This window comes from Molothrus aeneus, chromosome 6 (assembly GCF_037042795.1).
Source record: "Molothrus aeneus isolate 106 chromosome 6, BPBGC_Maene_1.0, whole genome shotgun sequence".
Classification (NCBI taxonomy): Eukaryota; Metazoa; Chordata; class Aves; order Passeriformes; family Icteridae; genus Molothrus; species Molothrus aeneus.
In genome coordinates this window covers 14,958,719-14,986,417 of record NC_089651.1, presented here as the reverse complement: position 1 = coordinate 14,986,417, position 27,699 = coordinate 14,958,719, and the positions used below count along the sequence as shown (strand labels likewise).

The following is a 27,699-nucleotide window of genomic DNA, read 5'->3' as shown; positions in this document are numbered from 1 at the left end:
GAAAAGGCCTATTGAGTCAGCTTAGTGTGTCTTGGTCCCAGATTGTTCCTAGTCCTTGTTATATATTCCTCAGCACTCCCAGAAAGCATGGCCACAGCTACCCATTTGCAGCATGAGGCTGCAACAGCTCAGGGCTCCAGGTGTGAGCTGGGGCACAGAAAGCATGGGAAGAGAAGCTTTATTGATGACCACAACCAAATTAAGCTGAACAGATGCCCTGTTTTGGGATTAGCTGTTTTAAACATTTCTTTTAAATTAGATAGGACAAGGTTTGTGCCTTTAAAATAAACTGAAATGAGCAGAACTTCTGTCAGATAATGACCAGCTTTTCATGTAAAATGCACTGGCAAACCCAGTTATAGTGCAGTGAAGTTCTCCCTCTGGTCAGGTCCTGAAAGACATTTTCTCCAAGAGCATTCAGAATTAAATGTGCATTTAACTTTTCTTTCCATTTCACACTCCATTTCTAGTGATTAATGCTTGTGTTCTAGATGGATGAAAGCTGAAACAGATGTTATCCACTCACAATGCCATCCTGATAACCCTGAGCTAAAGGCTGAAATCCTTAGCAGATTAGCAGCTGAAATAAAAAAAAGGATCAGTAAAGTGGGGAGTATGGCTGAACAAATTCTTATAGGTTTTATTTCTGTGGATAACAATGCACAGAGGCTATGTAATCTCCATGCTGATCTGCCAGAGGAAAGATTAAATGGCAAAATTCCAGCACTGAAACCAGCAAGTCTCCTCTGCTCTACTCCCTCAGTGTGAACATCAAACTTTTTTAGCAGAATGTCACTGTGTACACTCTATTATGTTGTTAAAAATGTGGGGGCTTCAGCACATTTTCCTCTCATTGAAACAAAATAAGTTATACATTCCTAAACATTCCTATACACTCCTATTCCTTATACCTTCCTATGAGCTTATGGTATTTCTGCCATTGGAAGTACTTGCAGCCTCTTTGTGGTTCATCTGATGCTGAGCAGGTTAGGAAAAATATTTGTATTTTCACTACAGTGAAACTGGAGTGGCTTTTATCAAACAAGAAGAAACCCTTTTTAGTGACTTTGGAACATTTTTTCATATTTCTTCATTCAAACCTTGGAAGTAGGTTGGAGAAATTAACCTGACATAGCTTTGTCAGGGAAAAATGTATTCTCCCTCCTTTGTTCTTTTACTTCAGAGAGCTACAATATGTCAAAGAGCTGTGCTGTATTAATCTATAGACAAGACAAACCAATTCAGCTGAGAACATGCTATTGGAAACTAGAGGAAAGGAGGAGATCTGCAATATCAATACTCTGAAGAGCAGAGAACTGGCCAGAAATCTACCAGCTATAGAGCCCAACATCACCTAACCCACCCCCTTTTTTTTTTTTTTTTTAAGACCCTCCAATTACTTTCTTTTAAGCCCAGGAATGGGAAAATGGATGCAATAATCCAGTCCATTACCCTGCCTCAGACAGCAGCAGATGTTTCTGGGGAAGGAACCAACAGCCAGCAGTAGACTGGTGTAGGATAATCTTACCCCTCACATCTGATCAGATCACAGCCTAGTCTTCAGTAGTTAAGAGACTGGCTAAAAGCAGAGCATTTAATATCCTTTTGAGAGGGTTTTCTACTCTGGCCACATCAGTGGTGAATTTCTTTCCAATATCCATCATGGAGGCGAAGAGCCTTCGTAAATCTGCTTTCAGTATCAGATCAATTCTAAATTCTAAAATGCTTAACATTGGAGAAAATACTTAAAACTGGAACTCAAACTACCTTTTCCAAATAGAGAGAAGGATACCCAGCTTGCTGTGTATAACTCATTCTTTGTGGAATTCACAGTACAAGCTGCTTGAGGCCTCTTACATCACTGCCAAATCTGTGCTTCTTCCATGATTATTGACAATGCATAATAATAATAATAAATCATAGCAAAGCAATTGGAAATCCCAGCTCTTCCTCCTATTCTTAAGAAAAGGCCTAAAGACCTAGACAATAAAATTATCTTAAATGATATTATTTAAAATTATGCATTATTTATAATGTTGACACAACAGATATAGCATGAAGAGCAAGAAGATGAACACAATCCTTTAAAGGTAAGTTATAAAAAACAAACTCCCACCACCAAACTCCCAAGAATGGCTTGGTTTTTTTACAGAGTGTGGGATGACTTAGCTGAGAAATAACACAGCATTGCAAGTTTCAGGGTATTTATTCTGTGATGCAAAATTCTCCAGATCCACAGCAGGCAGAGGAATCTGTAACTCCAAATTGCTTCCAACCTCCAGGCTCCACCTCCTGAGACTGCAGTTAAGAGCCCAGTTAAAACTATTACTAAACCTGCACCTTTCCTGGCTCTTCAGTGACACCTTCTGGGGCAAAAATAGACCAAACCAATCTTAGGTGTTCTGCAGCTCTTTTTACCCGGAAGTAGGAGTCAAGTGAGACTTTTCAAAGCTAGTTGCTGAGAAATGGTGAGCCCACAAAAACCACTATGCAAATACAGCTGCCTGGCCCTGAAAAGCACATCTCTTTGGAGGCTGGGCAGGAGATGAGTCCCAGTTGGCCACAAATCTGTAAGTTTTCACTTCTCCCAACATCTATTTTGATTTCCTGAAATTGCTAACTGAGGAGCTGTTCACACTCAAACAGCTGGATCCTCCCTGTAAGAGCAGTAAGGATGAAGGTGGAAAATTATATTAAAATAACTTACTATTAGTGACAGTGATGTTATCTTTGATTGAGGGCAGGTTTTAGATTCATCTGTGGTGGGACTCCAGGGCACAACTATTGTATTTCACTCTGGCAGCACTATAAAGGGCTGGACTGCAATTCCCACTCCCATGCAACCCCAGTCATAAAGGACAGGGGCACATATGGAGGTTCCTTCAGCTGCAGAGGAAAAGTCACCTTTTTATCCACTCTCAGAGGAACATGCTGGGAAGACAGGTAGGCTTTGCTAGGTGGGGTATTATGAGTAAACTGAAGCTTAGCTGAGAAAATGAGCACATTTATGAGCACATTTACAAACAAGTCCAATCTTGAGCACTCATGCACATAGAACCCCAGAAATCAATGTTACTGTACAAATTTACTGCCACTCAGACAAGTAGAAACATCTTATTTTCCTCTGTGCATAGTCTATTGCAAATAAATGTACCTTTGATCACACTGTGCTCCACTGATGATCCATCTGCTACTTTTTGGTACCTGTCTACCCCAGCCTATTTATTTATCTTTAGCTTTTTACTATCCAATCAGACATCTTGGACAACAGTTGTTAATGTGTTTTACAGCTACTGTTTCACAAAGAGAACACACAGTGAGTGAAAAAAATTACTTAAAATCTGAGATAGTCTTCAAGTTCAACACAAAACATCCTTTTGTCTGACCTGAACTAAACGGAAGCCAGAAGGGCATCCTCTCCACCCTGTACTGCACGGGGTGGCATGGATGCTGTGCTCTGTGCCCAAAGGCAGAGGGTCAGCAATTACATTAGTGTGACCTGCTGCAGTGTGTAAGTTAAGCTGCTCTGTGTAACTCTTCCTGGGCACTGACTGCTTTCATCAGTGCACATTTTCCTGAAGTGGTAGGGTTTCTTTGTACAGAGGTGGTTTCCTTGTACAGGAGGTGCATCTAACATGACACGTTGGAGCACAGAGAATTTACTTGTAAATGGGGGGTGCTGAGAGCCACAGGTAAAGTTGGCTGTGTGCAAGGTAGACAATGTGATTTGTAACAAAACCAGAAAGAAGTCACGTATCCTATGGACTTGTGCATTAATGATCCATGGCCTTCTGCTGGAGGGATTCTAGTGTAACCCATGAATCATGCATAGCTTAAAAAGAAAAGAAGACTAAAGAATTGCTGTGCTATTGGATCCTTTCATTTCTTCTCTGCAGGAGCCAAAGGCTGACCTCTTTGCCTCAGGGTTAAGTGCTCCTATGAACACTGCCAGAAAGCTGAAAATAAAGGAGAGAGTTCTCTCCATTTCTGTGCTTGCCCTGTGGCTCAGGAGGAGTCCACATCTCCATGTGCTTCTTTCCTGGCCTGGAGATCCAAGCATCTAATTCCAAAGGGTAAGGTTGTGTATCTGTTTTCACCAGTGGAAAAGTAAATTGCTACAATCAACATCAATTAATGCTTGCTCCTAAGCAGATGAGGTCTTGCTAAATTGATGAGACTGGTTCTGGGAATTGTCCTCTTGCTCTGGCTCTTTGTTTGGACAGTGGAGAAAACATTCCCTTCAAAACTCCCCCACTTCCCATTCAAACTAGAGTATTATCCCCCTCTTATAAATTCCCAAATACATATTATTGCATAAGTCTGGATTTTTTTCTTAGGCAAATCTATATACTGGAGCCCACAGAGAGCTTTTTCTGAGTATTGACTTCTTTCCATATATTAGAGCTTATCTGAACATCTGAACACAATTTGCTGTCACCTCTTTTTTCCGGGTTAAAAGACAAATACCACATAAATTGTAAATCTCTGTGATAGCAAGAAGGCTCAGGAAGATGATTTTCTGGCTTTTCTAATTTAAAGAGACAGGATCTTATGATTACTGTTCACTCATGATATTGAGGCACCCGACCCAAACTGAGGCCCCAACACGCTGCGTTGTTTCTCTAAATACGCAAATGAAAGTAGCTTGTGAGAGTTCAATGTTTCCAAGGCTAAACATTATGATCTACATTTGACCTCTTTTAAATGCTCTTGGTTGGCCTCAAGAACTCTGCACATTTTCTTTTTACAACTCTTTTACTTGCAATCTTTGCCATAAGCTGCATCCTGCTTCATACTCCTGGAAGCACTGATTCACTGGGAGCTGTGGGTCAGTGCTCCAGAGAGAGGTCTGGGGAGCACCTCCCCAACCCACCACATTCCAGCTTCAGAGCTTCGTGTCCTGCACTTTGGTATCTCCACCCTCAAAACCAGGGTATGCCTTCTTTTTGTATATGGCTCAGAAGGGATTCCCTGTTTGCTGCCTGGCCAGACATGCAGGAAGGAAACACTTCAGTCCCCAGGTGTGACTGTACTAAAGGGGAACATCCTCTCTCCTGTGTACCTGGAACTTTGGCTGCCCAGGATGCCATGTGCCTCTCTGACTCGCTTGCAGGGGTGCATCAGCCCTGGGAAGGCAAAATGCTGGTCCAGGCAAAACCAAACTGAGCTACCTGCACTCACTCAGGCCTCAGTGAAGTGTGTGCCACCCGTGCCCATAATTTGGCTATCAACACACGTTCTGGTGTGCTCACATTTTAGGTATGCCCATGTTTTAGGCACTCTTTGGACAAATATTAATGAGTAGCTCAAGGCCATGGCAGCAAAGCACCTGGGTAGAATTATAACCACACTTGGCACAATGTATAGAGCAGTGTGCCAGAGGGCGTATTATGGATTTTGGGTTAATATTTGTCATTGACTATGACCACTTATCAGGAAAAGCAGTGTGTTTTAATAAACTTCGAAATAAGGAATAGATTAATTGTCCTGACTGCAGCAATCCAGTCACTAAACTTCTTGGACACAGGTTATCTTTTTTTTCTCCATAGCTGCAGATTGTGAGGGACTGTAAGTTAACCTGCCACATGGAAAGACTTCCCACCTTATACATCAACACCAAGGTGTTATTTCCTAGCTTGGAGTAACCACAAAGTCAGATAAACCCTCCACAAAGCACCCTGCCTGGAAATGAAGAGAAAAATTGTTCCCTGGGCTTTCTTTTGCTTCCTGGGCTTAGTTCAAAAAATTGCTCCCTGGGCTTAGATCAGGTGCTCTACTGCAAGTGCCAGCGAGAGGGCCTCTTCCCTCCAACAGCAACTGTGGCTGCAGGGCTGGGATCCCAGGAACAAGAGTGTTAGGCAGGAACAGGCTGGAAGCACCATCTAATGGTAAATGGTGCCATTTAGCCACGCTTAAACAGATGCCCCCTGGGGGACTAACAGTCTGCCCACACTGGGCTTTGGAAAACGCTGGACCAGTAGGAAACAGGTAAAGTGCTCCAGTATCAGAGTGTGCTGTGAAAGCCCAGAAGGTTTGGCCTTCACTTGTTAGTCCACAGCTTTGAAAGAGAGAATGAGGCTGCACTCCTAAAGGGGTGAGCAGAGTTCCCTGGTTCTGGCAGGGAGATTTGGTATATCCTGCACAGGTTCTGCGACTGCAGAGAGTGTCCCATCATCACTAAGTTGAAGGAAACCAAAGATTTAAAACTTAATAGTCTCTGTCAACATCAATCTTTTCAGAAGATAGAAGAACAACAACAAAAAGCTAAATAGAAGTTCTAAAACTTCTAAAACTTCTGTTCTTTAACAGTATCTGTTAAAACAGCAAAACAGCTTTAACAGATACTGTAGGCTTAGTGAGACTGCTAAGGAATGATAGAAAGCATATGGAGATTCAACTTACTGGCATAAATTTAGGGACATCAGCATAGTTGCAGAAAACACCCTTATTGAGTCTTTAAAAATCAAAAAAGATAGTTTTTTAATATGATATATGGAAAAAAGAGGAGGAGAGAGGATATGGTATCTCAAAAGAAATAGATACCTGCCTTATTTCCTAGGTATTTTTGGACTCAATTTTCTCCTTGCATAAATCAGCAGGAAAGTCATCTTCAGCAGCATATATAAGTACATAATTATCTTTAAGTAGATGCTTCATCCTGCTTTAATCACATTGCTGCATTTGTGCTGAAATCAAAATGCTTTTAAGAATCTTAACATTACAGTGGTATAAAAGACATGTAAGAGGTCAAAATCAGATACTCTAAGGTAGAAGGTAAATTGCTACTGCCAATGAGCTGTTAGAACAAATGGTGTTATCTTTTACCGACATTATACTGTGCTATAGTAGGACAAAGAGAATTTGTCTTTTCACCCATTTCCTACTCTGTTTCCCATCAGCTAAAAATGACTCTGCAAGAGTCAGAGCAGTAAAATACAGTAAAAATTCTTAGGAAAAAAACTAAAATGCAGCAAACTTCTTGTGTTACATTTAAAGATAATGAATTGCACAAATTGCTTCCACAAATAAATGAAGCAGCTAGTAATTGCCAGGCTGACCTGATATTCTTAGACTGTTACTACTATAACAGAGTGGATGTTGCATGCCTAAATAATAAATACTGCAATTCAGCAAAGTAGTTGCTTCACTCTCATTTGAATGAAGCTGAGATAAGACAACAACCCATTATGGGGTGGGTTATGCCTTAACATTGCTCATTTCAGTAACACACCAAATTCTTTTACATTCTTTTTCAAGTTACAAGAACTGGAGCAACATCTAAGAAATCCCCATTAAAAAATAAAAGAGGAATATGATCTCACTAGTAGTTTTATCTACTGCACAAAATAGCACACTTATTCGTTCCAACATAATGGATATCAGAATTGATAATCAAGCAGTGTTTAAATTGCCCTATAAGACAAGATTATAAAAAGATGCACAGCTTGTTTAGAGCTAGTGTCTAATGGGATACTTACAGAATCAGCAAGCCAGAAAGTTTCTTGGCAGCCCAGTGTTGCATATCTTCACCTTGTTTTCCCAGTGCCATTCTTCAGTCAACTTGTGATTTTCCAACACAGAAAATCCTCTTGGAATTTTCTGCAGGGGGAAAAAAACCCCTCAAACCCCAAAACTTTGCCCGTATTTAGGATCTACCTCTTTTTGAAAAGCTAAATAAAAGTCTCCTTACCCTTGACATCATTCAGGGAAGAAGGAAGGAAGGCTAATGTGAGCACCTCAGGCCTATATTATATTACAAGCAATGGCAGCTTCCCACATCTGGCTGATGCCACACTGGCTGACGACTCACATTGGCCACAGTCTCTTCAAATTCCCTTGCATTCCCTTGCACTTTCTCAACTCCTGAGTCAAACTGGGCTCTGGGGACCACCTTCTTTTTATTCTCTCTCTGTGCCACTGAACACCATGGAGCGGCTTGGTGTTAATCAGCCCAGCACAAACACACCTCCCAGAGCAGCAAGCAACTCTTCCCAGAGAAGCAGGCCCCCATTTCCCACTGCTGCCTGCACCCTCCACAGGCACCCATAGCAGGGCCTAGGACCGAGGTGCAGGATTAGGGAGGTGGAAGAAAAACAGCCTTGGGAGATAAAAAGACGTGAGGAGATGCTGTGGGTGGGGGGAGCCACCTTGTGTGGGCAAGGAGGATGCACCCACCTTTGTGAGTTTGGGTGATGTGCATGAGTGGGTAGTACTGGAAACATAATTGTTAACAATTTACAGAAAGAAGATGGTGCTTAGTCCATGGCATTTGTCATTAGACCTCGATGAAACTCAGTGTGTGCAACCATTTGGTTAATGGGCTACCATTAATAATTCCTCACTAAACCACTCCAAAACACCACTGAAATGGGAAAATTTCCCTTAGTTTTGTCCCACCCCTCATTTTAGGGAAGAAAAATTATGATAGGTATGGTATTGCACTGGGACTTTAAAAGTACAGATGGAAAGCCTGCCTCTTCCCAGGAGCTGTAATCCTTCACATTGTAAAGTCTTCAAAATAATCTCTGAGTACTTAGATATTCAGGGCCTTGGACAGGCTTGTTCTGCCCTGCTACATGAAGTCTGCTTTAGCAGTACTTGAACTCCAGCTAGCTGGAAAAAATCTACCTCAGGAGCATCCGTGCTTTGCACTGATTTATTCCACCTCACTTTCTTTCATAGGGCACAGGCCTATAGCCTGAGCTAATATGTTACAGTGCCAGTTGAAATAAATGGGGCACATGTGCAAACACTCAGGCACCTCATTTATCCACCTGTAAAAAATTAGTTTGGCACTTATTGTTCAGTACTGGCACACATGGAGCTGTTGAAGCTGAAAGGTTTCAATAAATGTTAGGGAAAACTGCCTGCTGCTAGCCTGTTTTCTCATCCCAAAAGGGGGGTAAAAAGAAGCAAAACCTTTTCTGGATCCTGTCTAGTCCAGTACAAAGAAAAATAAAATAAAAAACAGCAGACAAGCCATCAGAGACACTCCAGAAATGCCTAGCACAAAGCCTGGGCAAAGCTTTGCTCTCTGAAGCCTGCTGTGCACCAGAGGATGCACTAGGAAGCCACTCTGGGGCCTAATGCTCACTGCTGAGCTCAGTGCTCACTTAGCACAGTGGAAGAGAGAGTCCATCCCCCCTCGGGTACCAGCTGAGGTCTGAGCCCAGTATCCAGCAGGCAAGTGCTAGATATAAAAGAGAACAATGCTTTGTGTTTAAGATGCTGCCTTCTACCTGCAAATTGTGTGCCTTCTCATCTTTGCTACACATTTCTCTTGGGCATCAGCTCAGCATGGTCACCATGCTAGCTTATGTTAAGCCAGCTTCTTTACAGAGATTTTGGCTGCCTCCTGTTTGGGGATTCTCCACCTGACTTCCAGAAGATTTTGGGGGTGAGATTAAAAACGACAAGAAACAAACAGGGAAGGTGCTAGTTTTGTACATTAATTCTTCTGGTTTTTCTTCCAGGCACATCTTCTAGAGATGCCTTGTGCAGTGAAACACAGCCCTGCATAAGGAACCCACACCTGAAAGCATTCAGAGCCAGAACCCTTCTGGGAAGGCTTAAAGGGAGGATTTAGGGGATTTGTAAGATTTGTGCCAGCCTTAGAACTGAGATAAATGTCTCTCCAGAACACAGAGCTCTCTCATTTTTCCTATAGCCCTTTTCAACCTGAAAGAACCTTTTAGAGAAGGAACATTTCTCCAGCCTGAATGAGGTTGGCTGGTACAAATAGAAACAAATGCAACTAAACCTTGGAATTGCAAAAAGAGAAGATAAATGAGACCCCAGTGCTACCAATGATACAATTAGATGGTTTTCACATGGGACTGTTAACAATGGATGCTTTTCCAGAATAAATCCTTATGCTTTCAAGACATATGTCTTTTCAATCACCAGCTCTTTTAAGAGGTTCACAATAAATGAGTGCAAAACAAATTAATGGAGAACATAACATCATCACTTAAGATGCCTGATATTGATTCCATTTCATTAACTGGTGAGCACTTTATACTCTCACAGAGAGATTTTTGTTCCTCCTCAGGCATCTAATTACAAGAATAAAAATAAATTTAAAGATTCTTCCCTTTGGAGCCTACCTCTAGATATATTTCCAGAACTATACCTTTTTTTTTTCAGTCAGGATGATGTGGAAATTACAGTAGTGAGAAGGGGATGTGACTTTTCCTGCAGGCTTGAAGGATTTGATTTGCTTGTTAGAAACAGCATCCATAAAACCTGCAGTCCTTATCCTCCAGAAAGAGTGGCAGAGAAAGCCAACAGATGAGTCAGGATGATATTTACTGTGCCCAAATTAGCATTGGGTGTGTGCACATCAGTGTGGTTCTTTGAGGGTTGGCTTCCTGTTTGTGGAAGCCATTCCAGGACAAAGCTTGAGCCTTTCTGAGTCATTTCAGCAGGGTTACACCAGTACTGAGCTGTGTTTTAGCCAGAAAATGGTTGTTTTGCAGTACAACATATACCATCAAGACAGTATTTTTGCCAGCCCAGCTGGAAAGCAGGACACACTGGAATCATTCTCCATGGCTCTATGACTTCTCTGGCACTCAGGGTACCCTCTGCAGAACAATCTTGCTAACTCTACATAGCCTTAGATTTCAGCAAAGCATAAGGGGTTGCCCATGCAGAGCAGATGAATAAAAAAGAAAGACTAAAAAATGTGTCCCTGGCTAGATAAAATTACTCAGGTCTACAGGTAACTTAATAATGCCTGATAACAAAGGATATACCGGTCAAGAGGATTTGAGGTATATTGTGATGACACTTTTTTCCCCTCTTCCCTGAATTATTTGCAAAAGCAAAATAAATTTTCAAAGTGTTTGCTGATTTTCAATTGGGTTTTTTTGCTGAACGAGAATCATTCACTTATAGTCCTGACAAAATAACTACAGGAAATTGCTTCTTTCTGCTGCTCTCCTCAGCAAGTGTTTATATGCACAGAAATTAGCACATTTTTCAGGAAGGGAAATCATCCAAGAAATTAAGGAAGTACAATATGTCTTAAAAGACTAAATCTGCTACAGTATTTTCAAAACAATGTGCAAGACCTGAGGTGTGTGACTCCTACTGGCACTAGGGAGAGTCACAACATTGCAGTAGAGGTGAACATGTCTGAGACCTGATTTCACTAAGCTTTAAACCAGCACTGCCCTGCAAGAGCTTACAGCTTCTTGGGAGTACAGAGGAGAAAGCAAACAAACAAAACCAGTGAAGAGAAAAACCTCTGAATGTGTAGAGGGAAAGTTAAGCAGAAAGGCAATGTGTAAGGGAAAGTTAAGCAGAAATGAAAGTATTATTTGATTCATTGCCTAGAAAATCGGCAGTGATCAAGACGAGGCTTTTAAAGAATGGCTAATCTGAGTTGTTTTAAATTAAATTCACCTCTGTTATGAACTGCAACTATATCTACACACATTTTGACAGACAGACAAAGTTGAACCCTTTTTATAAGCACCTAAGCATATGTGGTAAGGAATAAACACCTGGAGTGAACCACAAGTATCTATAGTTGTATAGTCAGTAGAGTAAAAACCCAATTAATGCACTGCAACCCAAACCTTCACAGAGTAGTTAATCCTGTTTTAAAAAAGGCATCACTGGTGGCTACAATGATTTGCCCTCTGGAAATGCTCACTCTCACTGACTATTGGAAGATTCCTACCAACCAGAAGTCAAACTAAAGTTAAATAAAACAGTGTCTCAGATAGTCTGGCAAAGTAAAATAACTTCTGTAAAGTTAAAAATTTGTCTGGAAGGCTTTTCTCAGATGGCATTTTAGAATTATTTTCATCAAAATGAAGATTATTTAATGACTGACTTCAATGGGAGTACATTCCCATTAATGCCAAACATTTTGAGAATGTTGTGGTTTTTATATTCAAGTGTAAAATCACTGATCCTTAAGGGAGTGCTATCAGAAAGAGAGCTGAACTTCCTCCAGTGATTTAATTTGGTCTGCAACAAATCTCACTAAAAGAGACAGTTATATCCTGGACATTAAGGCTTTCATGCAGAGCTTCACCAGATTTCACATCCCTACAAGAAGACCTTGTTTAACTGAAGGGATTTAAAGCAACTCCTCAAAAAGGGAGCATGCAGAAACTGGTTTGAGTGCCTTTTTTTACCAGCAAGGTGCTAGACAACACTGCCTGGCATGTTGTTGTACAGACTGACAGCCAGCTAAGAAGGAGCTGGGTGTATGACCTGACTTTGTATTTCATTGGAAAATCATCCTTCTTATGCCAAATGCTTCTTCAACATCCTAAAAACAATCACATAAGGGAGGTAAAGTTGGCTTTTCCTGTAACACACTGAAAAAAAAAAAAAAAGATAAATTAATTCTTGCCCCACTGTTGACTTAAAAATGCAGCAAAATTCAGTCTCTAAACAGTAATCTCAGAAGACACGAGGACTTCCCATGGTAGAGTTTTTCCCTCTTCCCCATCCTACCTTCTCCAGAGCCAGCCCTTCAATCCTGAGCAAGTACTGAGAGCAAACAGTGATAAAACCTCCTTGGCAGTATCCTCTCTTCTGTGAGTGGCCAATATCTCAGCTGCAATCTCAGAATTGCTGTGAATTGGGGCCAGCTATCCTTGCTTCCCACCACTGACCCTGCACAGGACCATGGAGCACACACTGTCAGACCAGGGTTGAGATTATATTCTACCACAATGAGTTTTCACTTTGTCAAGTAAACTATGACACTGACAAATATTATCTAATAAAAACATTTCTAGTGTGAGGCCAAAGAAAAGGGTTGCATGTTTAAATATCATGGCTAGGGGTATACATTGTTCTTCAAGGCAGAGGGAATATGAGGTGAAAAGAAACTAAAAATCAAGCTGCAAAAATATTAGTGCTTCTAGGCATGTCCAGAAACAACTAAAGAAAGGACTTTGTTTTGTTTGATAGAAGAGAAGGGCTCAGCTGCCCAAATTAAAAATAACTGAACTCCATTTCCCTGAATTTACTTCACTATATTGCTGGCTTTATCTATGCCTGGCTTAAATCCTGAAGTAACTGGAAATCATTTAAGTAGAATAATTCATGTTTCTAGAACTTGAGAATTCAGTTTGGTGAATTTATAAGAGTTTTTGCAAAAAGCTTACAGTAGGCCTAAATTTGCATATTTGGGCCTTTATTGGGACCAGTGTCTGAGCACAGAGTGGTGTGTTCCTTCTGTGGACACCCCAGGAAACCACAAGGCATAAAATGAGTGTGTGAGAACTGATGTTTGACATTCCTAGGCCAGGGGCCAACCTGGCAAGCACAGCACTTGCAAGGCCCAAGCAGAAAAGGTTTAAACTCTACCTTAGCAGCTACAAGGGCTTTTGAAATCCTATCCTCCAGAAATCATAACCTATTTCTTCTCAGCTTCTGGCAGAGCACACACTCCTCTTGTTAATAAAGCAAAGCACCTCTAAGGAATTCACAGCCACTGGAAAAAAAGTCTAATGTAAAGTAGCAATTTAATTTGCAGAGCTCTTGATATGGGATATGACTTTGGGATATGACATAAGACTGTCACTAACAAGACAACACACTTAACCATGAATAAGGTGTTTATAAAATTCCTTGACTACAAATACAGCAGAGGCAAGGCCATGAATAATTGTGCTCCTGACTGGGCATCTTGCCCAGTCCCAAAATTTGATGCCTTTGGCCCTCCTGCTCCTTTTGCAGGGTGTACTGGCACTGCAGGCAGCCTTCCTTCCTGTGTCAGTCCCCTCCAAAGTGGAGCCTGGTTCCAATCCCACATTTGCTGAAGCATGTGGAAAACAGCAGCTGCACACACCAAAAAGCCAAAAAACCCAGATCCAGCTACTCCAGGCAGTCCTGGTGAGCTGCCTCCTGGAAATCACTAGTAACCTACACAAAGATACATCCTAGCAAAATACAGCCCATCATGCTTAAAAACAGCTCTGGCCACTGACTGCCACACCTGGGAGCAATGAGCAGGTGTATGGAAAAGAAGCAGGAGACCCAAACGGGCCTGAAACATGGTGAAATGCTTCCTCAGGAAGATAGTCCAGATTGTTCAGTGGATTTGGGATTCATATTCAAAATCTGCTTATTTACATAATTCCTGCTCTTTCTGCAGTTCATGCTCAACTCTGTTAATATTAGTATACTATTTTTTTTCACATTGAGTCCTCAATTCTTTAGCAGTTCTGGACTCCAAAACTTCCCTTCAGCTTTCCATTCTTAATTTTGTAAGATTGTGGAAGACTTGGAAAAATACTAGTTGTCTTATGCCAGAATAAATGAAAGTCACTAGCTATGAGGAATTAACTTGTTATTAAATCTATTTGTGTATCAAAAGAAGGATCCAGACATAAGAGTACACATATTTCAAGAGAAAATTAATAGTATACTTCAAATATTTATTAGAACTCTATAAATTATGTATAGAGTTGTTTGTGTGAGGCCACAGAACATCATTGGTCATAGTCTGGCTTTTTGTTTGGAACAAGGCAGAAAATGTCACTGAAATCATGTATATGTATTTTATATTTAAAAAAACCCCATACATCATCTTTATTTAGCTGTTATAAGAGGTGAAGGGTCCCCCACAAGCACTGGTAAGTTGTTTCAGTGATTGATTAGCCTCTTTCATGTAAAGATTATTTTGTCTGCTTATCCTCCACCCCCAGTGCTGACTCTCAGGCAGCAGAGCCTCTGATGTGCTGTTGTCTCTGATAAGAGAACCCTCAGCAGGATGCACAGCTGGGCAGGGATGGGTGAGGTAAACCAAGCACTACCAGCAGCACAGCCTCCAGATACTGCTCCCCTCCTGACCATGTTGTTCTTGTAAGGCAAGTTAACTGGCCCACATTTGGGGATGATCTAAGGCAGTTATACTGCTCCTGGTACCCAGAAACAGCCAAGGGAAGCAATTTGAGTGCTCCTACACAGCATCCTCTCACAGCAACATACACTGCCAATATCCACAGCTGCAGTCAGGTGGCATGGGAAAGAAAGTCCTCCCAGTACATTGGCAGGAGGCAAGACAGATAGCTCCCAGACTGCAGTTTTTGGTAAGAATAATCCAGAAACCAGGTGCACCTGACTTCTTTCTCCAGGTACAGCTCAGCTGGTTCAAATGCCTGAGGAGAACTCCCCCCTCTTCTCAGACCATAGCACAGAGAAGTGGCCATGTAGAAACACCTCATTTTCTTCCTGCACCCACCTCCCACTGAGCCAGGCAGCCCTGGCTCAGCAAGCACCTTCTGCTCCGTGCTGCCTCTGACCCACATCTCATCTGCTGCCAGTGCTTTGGCTGCTTCCTTCCAGGTCACTGCCCTGCCTCTAAAAGCACATTCCCTCCACCTTCAGAACCTTGACAGAGTCTGACTTAAAACAGCCACTGTCAGCATTGACTGCTGGCAGCCTGACCCTCAACTGACAACAAAGCAGGCAGTTCTAAAGCTTTCCTTTCTACTCCCAGCTCCTGCTCTATGTATGTATTTGCAGTAATCAGAAAAGCTCAGGCACCTTCCCCATCACCATTCAAGAAATTACAGCAGCCACAGGAAAAAGCCTTTTCCTCTCTGAGGAAACTGCTCCCTGAACATCTGCTCCCAGCTCGTCCTCACTGCTGCCCAAATAGATTTCTGTAACAAAAGCCAATCAACCTCAGGTAGCTCCTAGAGGAGTCAAGGAAGACATGATTTGGTTAGGTCACAGTCTGATTGCAGCTCTGTATCTGCCTAGATCCATCAGAACTCCTGATGAAATCTTGTTTGCATCTATTTAGTAGATTATAAAAGCAAATGTGTTTCCAGCCAAGCATTTTTAGAGCACTATTTCTCTGCAGACCCTTACAAGGGAAGAACCCTCTGACAGACATCTTTTTGCTCAGGAGGGTGTGGATATACGCTGAATCCTTTTGTGTTGCACCTGACTGATCCTTGGGCATGCAAAACCAGACATCCTCTCTTCAGAGGGTTGCCATTTTATTCTCTTTCCCAGAGATTCTGGGGATGTGGTCCAGCTGATACACACAGTCAGTATATGGGACTCTCCCTGGAAATACAATAACATATCTCCAGACATTTCAGCTCTGGCAGCTCAGATAAATCTTACTCTGCATCCAGCCATGGCCAGGACAGAAATGCTTTTTTCAGAGGAAGCTGATGAGCTTGGCAAAACACATCCTCCTGCATCATGAGGGACAGGGGATGAACAAATCTCACACTGGCAGAACAAGGAGCATCAAAGTAGAAAGCTGCATGTAATCCTGCCAGTGATTTTTTGATGGGTGAACTTGGGGCCAAGCTGGACAGGTTTACCTCTGCCTTGCACTGCAGTCTGGGCAGCTTGTCACACATCCAGACTTGTGACATATTCTCAGCACTGACCCTTGATCAAACTTTTCAGTCATTTCCCTGGGCCAGTACTCTTAACATCTGACCAGAAATTCCTCCTTTACCACATGGAAATGACTGCTAACATACATAGAGTTAGCCTTGCATATTTGTTAGTTATGGTTAAGGAAATGAGGCAAAAAATTAGGGTTTTTATATCTACTGTCAAATCAAAAATGTCTTTGGTTTCTTTTGGGGAGGTAAGGGACAATCCGTATTTAATGCTACATTTTTTTCCTTTATTAAACCCTATTTTATTCTTATGTAATTTGGCGAAAGAAAAGGGGTTCCAACTGGCCCAATTCTCTGCTGCAGAAAAATGGTAACTAACTTCTGTGTGAGCACCATGTATTTACTTACAGTTGAATGAAGCTGAAATGGCATTTGTCCTTGCCGGTGACCAAGAGATGTCACTGATACTTTGACAGGGCTGGGTGCCCACCAGGTGGTGAATTCAACTGGCTTTGGCAGCACCCACCAAATGTGGGTGCAAATGATGCCATGTCAAAGTCCTGCACCTATGTCTGAGGTACTTTTTTTTTCAAAGCTTTAGATACTTCTCTTATTTTGAGGACACAGACAACTTGCCTCAGCAGAGCTAACCTTAGGTCAGGATGACCTCAAGGATGCCCTTAAAGGTTTATTTTCTTTTAAGTGAAGTGGCCCTGCAAATGGCTTATTAAAGTGGCATCAATTTAGCAGTGGTTTTTTGAAGTAGAATTTTGTATTTCAGTTTCCCATGTGAGGTTATGCATTTCTGGTTTGTGCTCAAGGAGGAGGAGGCAGTTAACAAAAAAAAAGAGTGAACTGAATATTCACGAGCTGGATAAAGTAATATACTTCTCTTGAAGCAACAAAACAAAAAAAATTTAATGGGATTTGACTTAATCTCATATAGTCTCAATAATCTACTATAGAATGATATTTTCTTTAAAAAATGCAAGATATTTCATTTTTAAAAACCCCTCTTCTTAGTTTTTCCTGAATTTGTTTTACTCTTTCTGGTAGCCAAATAAATTAATTTCAATAAAGCAGTAATATATTAAGTCTCAATAATAAAGATATTGGTGGAAAATTAGTTTAATTTTTTTAGGTTTGAGTTTTTTAAAAAGGCTTTTCTTCCCTGAGAAATTTGGCAACCTAACTTTGAGCAGAGGGACTACAATATTACAAACAGATTATGTTTGTTTTGCTGGCCCCACTGATGATGTCTCCACAAATTTGCATCTTTGAAAGCAAATGTAACATCCACAAAAGGCACCACACTCCTTTCCTAGTTAACTACCACAGCCACATGTGCATCCCCTTCTCTCTAAGCACTGCAGACAAGGTGTCTTGCCAGGAGAGGTGATAAGTCTAGAAAGACCCTGTGCATTGATGCAGCACCTCCTTATCTCCCTACAGACCACCTAATAGATCTTGTGTTTCCACACAAACCTCTTCCAGTGTATCCTCTTACTCCTTTCTATATTCACCAACCACCAGAGGCTCTGGAGGATCATGAACTTGGTGATTCCAAGCACAGTCATGCCAACAACCTCATGCATGCCACAGCCTTCCTCTCAAACTTGTCATAACCTGTTTGCCTTTGAGAGCTGTCCCCCTCTGCTGAATTTTCCTGAAATGTTAGTGCTTCCTGGACAACAGAATCACAGAATGGCTGGGGACAGAAGGGACCTCTGGAGGTCATCCAAGCCCCAGTCATACCCTGCCGTGGTTCTACAGGCAGCTGGAGGGTCCCTGCAGCCATGGACAAAGGAAGCTCTGCACCAGCCACCTTCTTTTGTGTGCAACTTAACATAAGTTTTCTGATTCATGAAGCCATTGGCTGGTTTGTGCTGTCTTTTTGGGAAACCTTTCAGGGCTATTCCTTTTGCATAAGGATTGCATAAGCTTCAACTTCCTAGGGAACTGAGCTAAAAAAAAAATAAAGCATAATGAGTGTCACAGCCAAGATTAGAGCCTGCAGGCAGGAATGTGTAAACCACATGTGTGCTGTGAAGGAAGCAACAGTGCAACTGAACTAAACTGGCTCCTTGTGAGCTCCTGAGACTCTTTCCCAGATTTTAGACTTCTGACGGACTCTCTAGGATTCAGGAAGGAGCAAATCTTAGGTTTAGTATCAGAATAAACAAAGCCTGGGCACAGAAGAACTGAAGGACTTGCTTTGATTTACAGACACTGTCACATCCTAAGATAATTAATTTCATTAACAGGCCTGATATCAATCTCTCATTACTAAAGCAAAGTGTCAGAAACAGCAGAAATTGCTCCCATTGCATATCTGCTCCACCTAGACCAATACATACTCTGCTCTCATGCTGGCAGGACTGCCAGTGTCAGGAGAGCAGCTGCACCCCTTGCCATGCTGGCAAAAGGAGCTTCCTTACAGACCAGCAAAGGCAATGTACTGTGAAGCTGTGTGTGAGGAGCTGTGCTTTTAAGGAGCACTCTGCCCAGCAGCCAGCTGACCTACATTTACAGCTGAAGATGTAAAGCTGACCCACAGGGACTTCTGTCTGACCTACAAACACAGAAGGAGGGCTACTCAAGCAGACCGTGCCTTTTAAAACTATAAACTGAGCAGGAGCAGCCGCTTGGGGACAGGCTTTTCCTGCTCCCACGTGTAAGAAGCAGCCCAGTTCAATATACCATGGTAAGGCACTGCCAGCAGGGGAGCACATCCCAGCATAACTCCTACCACCTCAATATGCCTTGCTGCAGGGAGAAAAGCACAGTTTTGCTATGTGGAGGTAAACAGAGTGAGCAGGGAGATGGCAGCCTGGGCTAAGCTGGGCAAACCAGGCCCTGGGGTCTCAGTGTAGGCAATAAAGCTGCAGCAAAGCCAGTGCTGCTGTGCTGTCCCTGCTGCCAAGCTCATGGCATCAAAGCTCACACAAGGAGCAACACTGAGCCACAGCTCGCCACGTGAGCAAGGGCAACCTTCAAAATACAAAGGGGACAAACAGTGCATTGTAAGGTTGCTAGGCCATAAAGAGAGAAGAGGAAGAGAGAGAGGCACCTTCCCCAGGCACAGTGGTAATAGTTGCATCAGCAGAAGAGAATCACACACACTTGGGATTTTTAACCCCCATCAAACAAAGTAGCTCTGTTGAGATCAGCACAGTGCTGCTCCACAGTGTATGAGGATCTTCACATTGGTATGAATCAGCCTTTAGAAAAAACGGGCTCCCACTTAATTTGCTGAATCCTTCCCCCAAAACACTGATTTTTCTTGAACAGAGCATTCCCTGTCCCACTGTGGAGCTGCAAGGTTACATGACAAGTAAAGAGTATTTCAGCTCTTTTTCCATTGCTACAGTGGTAAAGGAAAGACATAAATGAAAAACTGATTGTTAACACAAGGCAAAATTGCATATCCTAAGGTCACCTTAAGACAGGCTGTAAGTGTTAATTAAGCTACCTTACCTATAGTTAAATTACATCACACTGTGTCATCCCTGAATCACAGTTCTCTACATTGGAATTTCATGAGATAAAACCAGAGGAAGGAATAGCTCTGCTGAGCTCTGTAAATGTAAGTAAATAACCACAGAAGGAAACTATTAATAAAGCCTGGGTAGAAAGACATCTCCCAGATTACTTAGCATTAATTTCCTTTCAGTTTCATTTTGCAGAAATCTAACCATCTTTTATCAAAACTTCACACAGACAAGACCTTTTCTGGGACCATGCAAATCCCTGGTGCAGATGCAATAACCTGGGAGCCAGTGCAGCTGAACTGCAGCCTGGAGCAGGGACTGACTGCTGAGACACAGCCACGTGTCTTGCTTGCGACTCAGAGCTTGTGTTGGTGCAAGTTGCTGCAGTGGGTGTCTATATTTATCACACACTTGACTGGGTCATGTTTGTTACCTTGGTTCTCAGGTAGAAGTCACCTGCATATAGGAGATTCATGGCATTTCTGTGACACCCTGATAGAAAATGCGATGCCCATATGTTGGAGCCAACATGAGACATCAGCTTGAACACAAACCATTCATGTTTTCATGCATCATACCTTTGTCCTTCCACCCAGCCACAGCCTTGTAATGTAAAAGGGGGTTAAGAAGTTAAATAAATAATACTTCTCTTTTTTTATATTAAACTTTGGTGTCCACCGTATTAAATAAGGTCAACAGGAATGAGGTTCAGTTTGCAGACCAAACAGGAATATTTAATATAAAAATCTAATCTGCTGTGATAAAACTCCCATTTCCTGTAACATGGATTCTGGAAAATAATTCAAGTCACAGAATCATGGTATCATAGAATATCCTGAGTAGGAAGATATCCATAAAGACTACTGAGTCCAACTCCTGGCCCTGCACAGGGCAAGCGTTCACTATTCCTTTGCTGAGACAGGTGCATTTTTCTACCATGCTTTTTTCCAAGCACAATCTTTTCTATTAAAAAGGTTGAGGCAATTACCCATGACTATCCCTGACAAATCTTATCAGTTCAGCAAGTCAATTCCATATTTTCTCCTCACAGATTTCAGCAAGTTCATGATCAGCAATGTTTTTTGGCCAAAGTTAGGCCCATTTTACTTGTAGGAAATAGATATTTCTGTTCATTCAAGGAAGATGGACTAGAAAAACATTTCAAAAGTGATTACAGGATTCAACATCATAAGCCCCTAAACTACTTCTAAAAGCTAGAAGGTCAGAGGCTTTTAAGCTGCTTTTGACAACTTTTAAATATTTTATCCTAATCTTGAGCCGCAGCAATTTACAAGAACCTGAGGAGATGACAGACAGATCATTCCACAGTAAGGAACAGCCTGTCAGACATCATTTTTGTTAGTGACCATCTCCTCTAAGAACAGAGGTATTGACCGGCATATATCCCATATGGCAAATTGCATATTCACTAAGACCTATACAGTCATCTGGATTTATGAAACATTGTAGAACTCTCTCAAGGGAAACCAAAATAACAAGTATATAATCCTTCTGTAGTCTAGCCTGAAAATTACATGCCTGTAACACCACACAGAGCATTTTCCTCAAAAAATTCTTCCAAAGAAGCCAGCTGAAAAGAGAAGCCAAGTATGCTGGGGGAACATTTTCTATATTAGCACTAAATCAGCAAATTAAATTATCATATAAACTTTAAAGTCATCCCATCCTCCCCCCACCCCCTTCAGTTACCTATGTGGGGACCAATTTGTTCAACTTTGTGCCTTGTACTAGCTCTCCATTGTGAGAACCTATTTTAGCCTAGATTCCCACAAATTGCCACATTTTAATGGTTTCTTGACCAAAGGAGCAATGCCCATCTGGACACACTCAGCCAGCCACATTTCATCAAACACATGACATGATGGTACAGAAATGCACCATCTACTTTAGGATTTAAGCTTTCATACTGTGCCCATCTTTTGCAGAAGATTAAGGGGACACAAATCTTTGTGTCCCCTTATACTCTTATATGGGGTCATGGGTGAGTGAGTCTGTGCAGTTTTGCCATTTGCTGCTGCAAAAGCAGAAGCTGAAACTACTCTGGGGGTGCTGACAGTGTTGCAGTGTTGCAGTTACAAGTGGCCACACGTTGCTGTCTTACTGATGAAACTTTTCCAAGGAGAGTCCAGCAGGCTTGTCCTTCCCCTGCTTCCATCCTGCATCTCCTTATCCCTGGGAGGTTCACATGAACACTGTGAGGGAGGAAACCTCTTGTGTTTGGGGAAGTAGAAGTGTACATCCACACATGCTCTGTAAACACTTCAGTTTACGTTAAAGGCATGAGCTGTATATAATCATTATCATTTCATGGTAGGAACACCCAGAAAGGTCCCAGCCACTGTCTGCCCACTAAGATCAAAGTGGCTGCAAGAACTACACCATGAAGGGAGAACATGAGGTGCTCTGGAGAGGTCCTGTCACCCATGTATCTGTTGCAACTGTGGGTGTAGAAAACAGGGTGTTGCCTAGCTCCTCTTTTCTCCCAGACTGCAGTGCTCTTCAGAAAATAATGAGCAAACTTCAGCAAGCTTTGCTTTCCAAGATAGTATTTCCATGGAGATATTCCTGAATGTCTCCAGCTGGTGTCCTGGCTATGGATTTAGAAGTTTTGCTTCTAAAAGGTATGATAAACAAGGTGATTAAAAGCAAATAGGTTGTCTTTATTCCAAGGGATGTGTGTATCAGGCTGGTGGGTTTGTTGGTGATACATATTTCTCACACACAAAGAAATTCTAACTTTGCTTTGCGTTGCTTTCCAAATTTCTTCTCTGGTTAGTTTTTCTCTATCCCTGCATGCCAGGCATCCTGGAAGCTGGATTGTGCACCATGGAAAAGCCATCCTCACGTAGTCTGTGAAAGAATGGAATTTGTGAGTGGAGAAAGAGCTTTTCCAGTTATATCCGGTGTGATTTGGAACATGAGGAGGTTGCTGGCTCTGCTGCTGGGTGCAGCATGCTTCAAGCCTTCAGACTGGAAAACTCTGAGCTACCTAGGGTACTTTCTCCTGGTAGGGTCCATTCCCTTACTGAAGACAATGTTTTGCTCAGATAGCTGAGATCAATTGTTAGGTTCTGTATTCCTTGAAAATAAATGCCTTACTGTTGCAGAAGCTGCAGAGCATGTGATCAAAGGATGCCATATGGGCCATTTATTAACAATGAAAAATGAATGCACCATTTGTCAGGCTGTAATTGAAACGGAAGAACAATTCCAGTTTTCACTCCCACTGTTGATCTGGCTATCTGTATCACAGAGCATAAAGTTTCTTGCCTTGTTACTTCTAGCATGAATCCACAGCACATTAACTTTACACATGGATACTGAGAGTAAATATTTCATGTTATGACTCAATAACATGCTGGTATATATGTAAGCATATTGCCTACCAGCTTCCTACTTACATACATGTTTATATACATATACAGAAATACAAATTCACATCCAAGCTAACCAACCAACCCAACAAAGATAAAAATAAAATCACTGCAGACAGTTAACATGTCATTCTGAATTTCAAGTGTTTTAAAATACTATTGCAATTTGCAAGTCCACATTCTAAATTAACATGCTGTAAGAGCATTGCATAGAAGCCATTTTAAACTGTCAAAATACAAATCAATGTATTTCCACTGCCTTAACTCGGGTCTTAAGCTAAAACCAAAACATTTCCATATAAATGATTTCTTAAGTCAAAGAATCATAGTTTTCTCTTGGTTTCATTTCTGCAGAATTGCCAAGTACAATCATTAACATAGATCACAAGCTTTATATTTTTAGTCACCTCCTCGTTCTACTTTTCTCCATTTTCTCCCCTCAAAATAAAATGTCTAGAACTGCCCTTATCTTTTATCTACTCCAACAAAGCTGAGAAACTTGCAACATTTACAAGGCTGAGGGAGGCAATTGGGGTGCAAAGCACCACACTAGACTGAGAGCAGAACAGGAAAAAAATCTGGTTTTTTGTTTTGAGGGTGGCTGCAGTCATGGCCTTCCCACTGCTACAAGCTAAGGGCCAGGCCAGGAAAGGGCAATTCATCCCATGTGATTGATCCTCATCCCCTGCCCTGCCACAGGGCCCTGGGCTACCCTTGCTTCCCTGGGACTGCTCAGAGACCACCAACACAGCTCAGGCACAAGGCGCATTCCTTGGGCATCCATTCCATGGTGCCCAAAGTGAGGCCACCTCTACTTTTGGCTTGACAGTGACAGAAATCACCAACATTTTGCCTGTTGTGGCATGTAGAGTGATGGCAAAGGCTCAAAAATAACTAAGCAGCCTGTATTCAGCTCTTTCAGGATTACTATTATGCTGGAACATACCAGCAGCACATCTGTAGCAGGGTTTCAAAAAGCCCTTTGAATAATCAAGAGAATCACTCATTCCCCTCCAAATAAATGGCATCATACTTAGTGGCAAAGCTCCATTTCTACCAAGGGTTACCTTCAATGTGTCTCAATTAAATCTTAAACCAGCAAAATTCACATCTTCACTCACTTTTCCTCCCCCCTTTTCAGTATTACAGCTATAACAGCCACAGATTGCAACTTCACAGATGCATGTTTGACATTAATACAAAAAACTTCTCCAGGAGGATAAACAGGTACTGAGCTGGTATGCCAATACTATGCTTTTCACATTTGTTAAACTTAAATCTTAACCTCAGATAAGCTCTAATTCAGATTCCACAAGAAAATCCCAGGAAATCACAAACACATCTATAAAACTAGGTGTAAAACAGCCTCATCTTCCCTATAATGACAGAGCCTGTGATTTCTGGAAGGGATGTTTGGAATCCAATGAGTATGAATGTCAGCTTCCCATGGCTGCCTTGGAAGTCTCAGCCAGCAAGAACAGGAACAGGAATGGTGCAGACACAGAGGAACAAGCAAAAACATAGTTTAGACTATTTGAAGGGTCAAATAGTTGTTTACAAGACATTTAGAACCAAAGTTTGTCAATGTTACCTGGCACAATTGCACAAAAGTCATACTAAACCATATTCGCTGCATCATTTCTCATTAATACAAGGTCCTAATTCACTCATAACCACAGGTGGTAACAGGGCCTCATGACTTCATGGACTGCCATCCCACTTGTCATGGGAGCCAGAAGTTATTTACTTCTGAGCTGAAACAGATGGAATTCCACCAAATGAGTCCTCCCCTCTACCCCACTTGGACATAATGGGGAGGTGACTCCCTACAACTACAGCTGCAAATCAATGTTCATGTCTTTCCTGCACATCCAAATTTGGCCTTCCCACTCTGTCCTCTTCCCAGAGTACTCAAAACATCAACACAATTTGGAAAGGCAACTGTGGTGCAGGTGATTCCAAGAGGCTACAGCCCCATGCCATCCGTTTCTGATTCCCTAAGGAATCCATTGCACCCCAGTATGGTACTGCAAAGCTATTCCAGCCGAGGCAAATCATGAAGCTGCTCAGGTTCCTCCTTGGTCCTCAGGAAGGAGAATGAAGAAAAGCATCATTGCCATCAACAGTTGTGCTACTCACAGCCCATGAGTATGGGAAGTTCTATCTTGGGAAGTCTTTGGGGACTTTAGCTTTACTCAGCTTTAATTTAATACTTTGACTTAGCTCTGAGGAAGCTACATTGTTCCTGCACTATGTTCAGCAGGGATCTGTTTGCAGGAAACACTGACACCCCACTTCCTGCACTACCTCTCCTAAAAACCCCTACGAATTATTAGGGAGAGGTATTTTGAACAAGTACAGTGATAAAATGTTGTTTCCCAAAGCTATCAAAAATACACATTTTCAAACTCCGCTCCAAGTATCAGGGGCACTGCAGGCTGCTAGAGTGAAACAGGTTATTTAGTATCATTTTTGAAGCAGCAGGTATGATACACTCTCAGGATTAACTGCATCTTTGTATATATTAGGACTGCTGCAGTTTAAAAAGCTGCATTCCTTCATTCTGTTCCAGTGCTGCTGGTCAACCATCAGTTCCTTAGGCAGCAATATTTTTGGGGGCTCTTCAGAAATATTTATCTGTAGAGCTATTTGCAACTGATGTAGGTGCAATGCAGTATCCTGCCACTTTGAGACCGTACACTTTGGGGGCTACATTAAAAACATTCCCTTCCTTTGCTCTGCCCTATTTTTGTTTTGTGGCAGAGCACAACTTGCAAAACGATCCATAGCATCAAACTTAACAGAAGTTACCCTTAAAAAAGAAAGGGCAAGATTAATCAGCAATTTTTAGAAGACTTGAGCAAATATTAGCAGACGGCTCTGGTATTTTGAGTTTCCACTTGCAAAATTACAAAACCAAAGAAAACATTTTAATATCAACATCTTGCAGCTGCGTTTTGCTCTCTCATGGCTAAAAGCTTAAATCAATGTGTTGCAGCACAGGAAATAACCAGAGTAGGACACAAACACAGTATTTTAACTCAGATCATTGCAACAGTTAATCGAGCCTTTTGTGACAGCAAGCCATTTACCAAGTACATTTCCACATAATTAAGCAGCAAACGAGACACAGTCCACAGCAGCCTCACATTTAATTGTGTCAGCAATCAGATCATGAAGCACCCTACGCATATAGACGTGGCTATACGGACCTGTCTTTCTATACTCACCGTGCAGCAAGGCATGGGTGTTACGTTGGTCTCCAAACAATTGCTTCAGAGCCCCAGGCAGAGCAACCTTCCTCTCACTCTCATCTCGGGCAAGTCAGTGTTTCTGGAAGGTGGCCAGGCAAGATCAGATTCATCAGCCAATAAAATTGTCTAAAGCTGCCGTTCCACAGGAGACCGTTCCTCCGGCTGCAGCCTCAGGAGCAGCCAATAAAGGAGAAAATCAGCATCAGAGTGCAGGCGAGCATTTTGCCCCACACTAAGGATCTGCTTGCCAAAACTCCAGCTTTCCCCTGCCTGTGCTGCTGCACACAGTCATCCTGCATGAAAAACAACTTGCACTTGGCTTGCCTGGGTAAAATAGGTGCACAGCTATTCTGAACACGGACAAGGGTAAAGGAATCAGTCAGGCAGGTGCCTCATGAGCTGGGAAGCACTACAGTGACATTTGGAGCCATAGATTCGTGCTGCTAGAGGGGTACCAGAGCAGACCCAGATTTTGTGGGCATTGGGAATTACTGTTCACACAATGTTGCTTCCCTTGAAAGCAGACAGTTCATGGGGGGCAATGTGGAGACTGTGAAAACCTTACCCCTATTTCATCTTCCAGAGCTGGACCTGCTGCAGTGGCTGCGGGAAGCCATCCTGTCCTCGGCCCCACGTGTTTGTCCTGGACTTCATTGCCATTCAGAGGAGCCCTTGATTTCACCCTGCCAGTCCTACAGCAGCAGCAAAATATCCCAGTGTGCAACAACACTTCACACAGCAGCTGTCTGACATCCCAGGATCCTTAGGGCTTGCCTTTCCTTTCAAAAACCAAAAAAGCCAGTAAAAAAAAAAATCAGTCTTACTATGTGTTATCCAATCAACAGTAAATCCTAAAGGTGACTAGGCATTTGTGACAGTTATGCACGAAAACAAGTCAAGAAAGACCTTTGGAGGTCTTCACTTGTAAATTAACAATCTGAATAAGACCGAGCCTCTGTGTTATCAGTCTGAACACACAGAGTTTGACAGCAGATAACACATTTTTGCCACAAAATCTTAGTAGAGAAAAAGCACAAGTGATCTCTGCACACTGTTTTGCTGCCTGATGGAATTTACCTCCTCTAACCTCTCTGAAGATAAAACTATTTGGATTTGTTTCCTCAGAAATCTTGCACCAAAAGGTGGTTTATCCACAAAGCTGAGTTGCCACCCAATCTGACAGCAGCCCTGGTGAAATCCCATTCTCAGCAAC

At 42.1% G+C, this 27,699-nt stretch overlaps 1 protein-coding gene across 2 annotated transcripts in view; it reads right to left on the bottom strand.

Annotated features, from left to right (window-relative positions):
- Nucleotides 1–26,565, bottom strand: part of OSBPL5 (oxysterol binding protein like 5) — a 173,451-nt gene extending 146,886 nt beyond the window's left edge. For both annotated transcript variants that reach the window (XM_066551722.1, XM_066551726.1), the window contains exon 1: nt 26,463–26,565. In XM_066551722.1, the coding sequence (XP_066407819.1) occupies nt 26,463–26,477 (15 nt within the window). In that variant the 5' untranslated portion in view covers nt 26,478–26,565. The remainder of the gene's footprint in view (nt 1–26,462) is intronic.
- Nucleotides 26,566–27,699: the final 1,134 nt, after the last annotated feature.